At 44.3% G+C, this 5,999-nt stretch overlaps 1 protein-coding gene across 1 annotated transcript; it reads left to right on the top strand.

Annotated features, from left to right (window-relative positions):
• Nucleotides 1-1,440: 1,440 nt before the first annotated feature.
• On the top strand, nt 1,441-5,621 carry LOC123819178 (T-cell surface glycoprotein CD1a-like). Its single transcript, XM_045839470.1, has 6 exons — nt 1,441-1,942; nt 2,396-2,662; nt 3,683-3,961; nt 4,177-4,455; nt 4,802-4,895; nt 5,068-5,621. Exons 1-6 carry the CDS (start codon nt 1,882-1,884, stop codon nt 5,141-5,143), a joined length of 1,056 nt encoding a protein of 351 aa, XP_045695426.1. The 5' UTR covers nt 1,441-1,881; the 3' UTR covers nt 5,144-5,621.
• Nucleotides 5,622-5,999: the final 378 nt, after the last annotated feature.

Genomic DNA, 5,999 nt, shown 5'->3' with positions numbered 1-5,999 from the left:
AATTATTTACTTTTCTACAGAATGTGAAGTTTTAACCTTCCCTGGAATCCTTAATTTCCTTTCCAGAGTAGATGCAGAGCAAAACCCAAAACACAGACTTTCCAGAACAGTACACAGGTAGGGGGCATTCTCTTGCACAGAGACATGCTCCTTCAGGCCCGGTCTTCTGGCAGAGACATGCTGCTTTGCCTCTGGCTGAAGCACTTATCAGCCCCAAATGACCCTTCCTGGGTCCCAAGTGGCAAAGGCATCCTCCCCAACCGGTTACAGGCAACCTTAAACAGATTTTAAGTACAGAGGGTTTTTGATCAGAAACAACACTGCTCTTTTCCCACAAAACCAGAAAACAAATAGTTGAGGTTTCCTTTACTCCAGGTTTAAAACTTTACATTCTTTATACATAATTTTACTCATTCGGATTTAATCATTATTCTTTTTAATCCTGGTTCCTTTCCCACTCTGGGAAGGACAGCCGAAAGTCCCTGGCACTGCAGGCTGCAGTTTTCTGAAGCTCAGACCCTGCAAACACCCTACAGGCCAGATGTTTTCCTTAAACTTCAGTACATGTCCTTCAGAGCTATCCTTATCAGAACCAGTTACACAGAGAACCAGACGGATGCAGTCTGGAGAGAGAGCCCTTAGCCTGGCACCTTGCCCAGTTCCGAGATAGAGGGGCTCTCACATGACCCATCTTCCAAGATGACGACAACCATGCATGCCCCACCCTGGGGTGGGGGCACTCACGTTGCTCGTCCTCCATTTTATCCAAAATGGCAGCGCACCCACATACATGCAATATAGTACTGGGGCAGAAACCCCCCGCCCCAACCCATGATGAATTCTCCCAACTGACACAGACAAAGGAAAAAGGGGATCTTTCACACGCCCGCCGCAGGTGGGGGGCCCAATCAGACTCCGTAAGCCTGGCTGGCCCGTAGAGTTACAAATACATTCACACACAGTCAGTCACACAGTTCTCCCCCGAGGAGTCCGATGGTCTGGGTCTCGGCCCAGACTCCTGAATTTTCCGGTTGGGGGGTGATCAGTCCCCCTCTGATACTCGAGTCCGGTACCCGGGGCTCACTGATTCCTGATTGGCACCTCCGACATTTCGTGGTTCGTCCCTCCCCTCCGCCTGGTTGTTAGAGCGGTCGGGACGCGGCACGGGAGTCTCTGCCCCGGGAAGCCTGGAATCACCAGGGAAAGTGCTCCTCCCCTGCGGCAGGGCTCCCCCGCCGACTCCCCCAGTCGCCTTCACCGGAGGCAAAATACCTGCTAGGGTGAGGGGTTTCCCGGCCAATGCACCAAAATGTTGTGGAAAATCCACCCACACTCGGGGAGATAACGAAGCACAAACTTTATTACCCGGGGGCTCAAGAAGGGGTTAATTCCCCCAAATCCTGAGCACCGATCTTCACTCTTCCGGGGTTTAAACAGTTCCGGGGTTTAAAAAGTTCTGGGCTTCCTCCTACGTGGCGAAGCAAGGTTACAGAAGCTAAATCTGGAAGTTTGGTCCAGCTACCTTAAACGGGAGACAAAAGAGAAAACGCAGGAGTAAATTTGCAGAAGCTACAGAGCACAGGAGCTTATCATGGGAGTTAGTGTACGACCTTGAGATAACTGGCGGTAGCTTTGGTGACAACTGGTCAGCTTCTATAGTCCTGTGTGAAATTTTGCAAGTGTTATAGTTACAGAGCATAAGAAACTTTTGGAGTTTTTCTTTTCCTGCCACAAAGGAAGGAGTACTTTTTTGTTGGTGGTGTTGGTTTGTCTGTTGGTAGAAGAAGGAAGTCAGAATAGGGGAACTGCGCGGTACGTTTATTTAAAACGGAAATCAAAGACAGACCTTTCTGGGAGAAAGAAATAACATCTGTAAATGAAATGCTGTATCTTCAAATTCCATTGCTAGCAGTTCTCCTCGCAGGTGGTGACAATGAAGATGGTAAGAACCCTGGCAACTGCCCAGTTAGGTACAAAACGGGGGGTGTGTGTGTGTGCATGTGTGTTTCTGTGTGGTGTCCTCTGGAGAGTGAGAATGTCAGCATAATTCCATTCTGAGTATCCTTACTCTAGGAGTCTGTGCTCTTCTGAAGGTTGTACAGGCTGGGGCAAAAGAGGGTTTACAGTTGTGAGTGTGTGAAACACAGAGGTTATCCTTATACTGTTATTTATTAATTATTGTATTATTTCCCATATGAACAACGGTAAGTCTACTTTTGCCCCACTCTGTATATAAAGCATGGGGCCCTAGGCAGGTGAATGTCTGCTAAGGTAACTATGGCTTCCCTTACCTCCAGATTCTGAGATTTCCCTTTCTGGTACCTTTCTTTCTTCATTCTCTCTCCTTCCCAATGCCTTTTTTTCTCCTCATTCTATCTGTTCTTTTGCCACACAGCCTTTCAGGAGCCGATCTCCTTACAAGGCAACTATATCTCATACTTATACAACCACTCCTGGGCACAAAGTTGGGGCTCTGTTTGGTTGGATGAGATGCAGATTCAAAGCTGGGAGAGCAACTCTGGCAGTATTACTTTCCTGCGGCCTTGGGCCAAGAGCAACTTCAACAACAAGGAGATGACAATTGTGGAAAAGTTAGCCCATCTGGGCCACATTGAGTTGCTGCACACTCTTCGCAACTATGCCAGTGAATGGAAGCTTGGATGTAAGTTCAATTCCCCAAATTGAGAAGTACAATGTGGGTGGGGAGTGTATGAAGAAGTTTATTTTCTTTTTAAGAATGCTATTACAGTGGTCCCATTTGTTTCTCCCCTTTATCCCTTCCCCACTTAGTTCATGTCTATGGTTTGTACATAGAAGTTCTTTGGCTTCTCCATTTCCTATATTATTCTTAATCTCCCCCTGTCTATTTTGTACCTACCAATTATGCTTATTCCCTGTACCTTTTCCCCATTCTCCTTCCTTCCTTTTCCTGCTAATAACTCTCCATGTGATCTCAATTTCCATGATTCTGTTCCTGTTCTAGTTTTTGCTTTAGTTTTTTTTAAGGTTCCGCTGTTGATAGTTGTGAGTTTGTTGTCACTTTACTATTCATAGTTTTGCTCGTCTTTCAATGAACTTCTTATTCTGATTTTTCCCAGTATTCAATCTCTTCAGCAATCTCTCTCTGTACATTCATTATAACCTATTGCATTCACCCTATATTATTATAATCACAACTCTCTCATACCAAGTCCTTCCTTATTCTCTTGTTCTCACCATTTATGTCACCTTCTTTCAACAATCTGCAACCTTCCATTTCTTAAAAAAAAAAAGTCATCTGTAGCCCTGGCTGGTGTAGCTCAGTGGATTGAGCGCGGGCTTAGAACCAAAGTGTCCCAGGTTCGATTCCCAGCCAGAGTACATTCTTGGGTTGCAGGCCATAACCCCCAGCAACCGCACATTGATGTTTCTCTCTCTCCTCCCCTCCCTCCCTTCCCTCTCTAAAAATAAATAAATAAAATCTTTTTAAAAAAAGAAAGAAAAGTAATGCTTGCCTATAAAAAAAATACCATCTGTGTTTTCTCCACCTTCAACTACCACCAGTTAAGCTTTTTCTGAACTTTTGATCAAACCAAACTTTGTTCATTACCTCAAACCCCCCAGTTTACTTCCTATTTTTGCTTTCACTCATTCCACCTTTTTTACTCCCTCTTGCCTCTAATTTACAACCCCTCTTCCCTAGATCCCTTTGAGATACAGATAACAGGAGGATGTGAGCTGCACCCTGGGGGACACATGGTAAGCTTCAGCCAATTGGCTTATGAAGGATCAGAGCTCCTGAGCTTCCAGAACAGTTCATGGGTGCCATCTCCAGAGGGTGGAACTAGAGCTCAGCAGATAGGTACAGTACTCAATCAGCGCAATGTCTCCAACAAATTGACACTCGAGATGATCAGCAACGCCTGTCCACGTTTCCTTTTGGGTCTCCTTGATGCAGGGAAGGCAGATCTTCAGAGGCAAGGTCAGTCCCATATCGTCCTCCAAGAATTTTTTATTCTAAAATTATACCTTCCTACCATCACTTCAGATTTAGGACAAGGAGTCAAGACAGAGAGGGATAATGCATGATGAATTCCCAGGGTGGGACAGATGTGTCTACCTAAACTGATGTGAAGGTATGAACCTCCAAATCTGTGTCAAGATTGCTTATCTGAGCATCTTTCCTGTCTTCTGCAGTAAAACCAGAGGCCTGGCTGTCCACTCGCCCCAATCCTGGTCCTGACCATCAGTTGCTGGTTTGTCATGTCTCTGGCTTCTATCCAAAGCCAATTTCGGTTATGTGGATGCGGGGTGAACAGGCACAACAGAGCTCTCAGCAAAGTGATATCCTGCCCAATGCTGATGGGACATGGTATCTTCGGATCTTCTTGGATGTGGAAGCCACCGAGACATCTGGCCTGTCTTGCCGGGTGACACACAGCAGTCTAGAAGGCCAGGACATCATCCTCTACTTGGGTAAGAAAAAACCGGGGTCCACACTGGGGAGAGGAGTAGTTGGTCCACAAGCAGAGCAAAAGAGCCAGATAAAAAATTTGGAATTTATGGACTCCAAACCCAAAAAATGAAAATAATTCAATAAATTAAAGAGTTGAAAATAAGAGAGCTGCAGATGTAGGAAGATATTGAGGATTAGATGAAAGATTCATCTCTGAAGAAGGATGAGAGAAGAAACTTCATCTCTGAAGAGCGAAGAAAGGAGATTAGTGAGGTGAACATTCAGATTTAAACAAGCAGATGAGGGAAATGTAGTAAACAATGGGTGGACTTGAAATGACACCCTTGTGTGCGCCCAAACCCACAGACCGTCCTAACTCCAAGGGCTTGATCATCTTGGCAGTGATGCTACCCCTGCTGCTGCTTCTGACAGGTCTTGCATTTTGGCTTAAAAAGCACTGGTGAGTTTTCTGTATCCATCTTTCCTTTTCTTTTATCCCCTCCTTACTTGTTGTCCTCTACTTGTATTCCTCTCTCTCCCTTAATTCTTCTTTCCCCAGTCCCTTTGCTTTTACTCTTCAATTTTCATCTCCACCTCACACACAGTAACGTTCATCTCTGTTCTTTTTATAGGACACATTGTGTACCTCCTCCCACTCTTCTTCCTTTGGAGAGATTCCAGCAGCCCAGGGACTCAAAACCTACTTAAAACTCAGCATGGTGATGATGTCCTTTCAACTCTCTTTTGTACAGTTTTTGTTGTGGTTTACCTATGTTTATTTAATGGTCTGTTATTAATGTATACTAGTTGTCATTTTGCAGGATTGGCTTTCTGACCTGGTTGTGAGATTTGAAAACTCATATTTTAACTCTGGATAAAATGAGATCCTAGTGACCTCTCTATACTGGAAAATTAATGAACTTCAGGCTCATTTAGAATGTCACTTCTTTTGGGGGGTGTTCCCTGATGCACAAGTGGAAGCAGTGTCTGAACTCCCACCACACTCTGCAGCATACTTTGCCGACTTTCTACTTTCTATCCTTTGCTGCAGCTATGCAGGTCCCTTTTCCCCTTCTAATTTTTAAGTTTCCTGAGAGCAAAGTCTATATCTCCTTAAAGTTTGTATCATTTATAAAGTGTATTAACTCTATGTAGTGTGCTTTCAATAAAAGCCTGTGTTAAGTTTATGCCAAATATATAGTCTTTTCTTATTCTTTATTTTCCTGATGTGGGTTGTAGCTGAGACATTATATGCTTTTTATTAAAAGTCTTCACACTTTACTCATTCCTCAGTGACTTCTCTGAATGCTTGAGGAGAAACAAATGTAGCCTCTAACCATTCTTACAACTGTAGAAACCTAATTGTGTGCAATTGTTGTTCCAAGTATTTTAACCAAAAAGAGAAAGGCAGGATACAGTCCTCCCTATTTAGTGTGGTTCAGGGCCAAACAGCAGAGTTACCACCTTGGAGCTTGTTAGAAATCTAGATTCTTGGACCTCACCTCAGACTTACTGAATCATAATTGCACTTTAGCAAAATCAGCAAGGGACTCATTAGGTACAT

This window comes from Phyllostomus hastatus, unplaced genomic scaffold, assembly GCF_019186645.2.
Source record: "Phyllostomus hastatus isolate PE091 unplaced genomic scaffold, TTU_PhHast_1.1 phas_contig_302, whole genome shotgun sequence".
Lineage (NCBI taxonomy): Eukaryota > Metazoa > Chordata > Mammalia > Chiroptera > Phyllostomidae > Phyllostomus > Phyllostomus hastatus.
This window is presented reverse-complemented; position numbering and strand designations above follow the sequence as displayed.

What these genes read in the sequence shown, in the direction of transcription:
- LOC123819178 (XM_045839470.1), top strand. Translation starts at nt 1,882, where the DNA reads ATGCTGTATCTTCAAATTCCATTGCTAGCAGTTCTCCTCGCAGGTGGT. An exon ending in CAGTGAATGGAAGCTTGGAT is followed by an intron (nt 2,663 to 3,682) that starts GTAAGTTCAATT and finishes CCTCTTCCCTAG; the next exon opens with ATCCCTTTGAGATACAGATA. An exon ending in TTTTGGCTTAAAAAGCACTG is followed by an intron (nt 4,896 to 5,067) that starts GTGAGTTTTCTG and finishes TTCTTTTTATAG; the next exon opens with GACACATTGTGTACCTCCTC.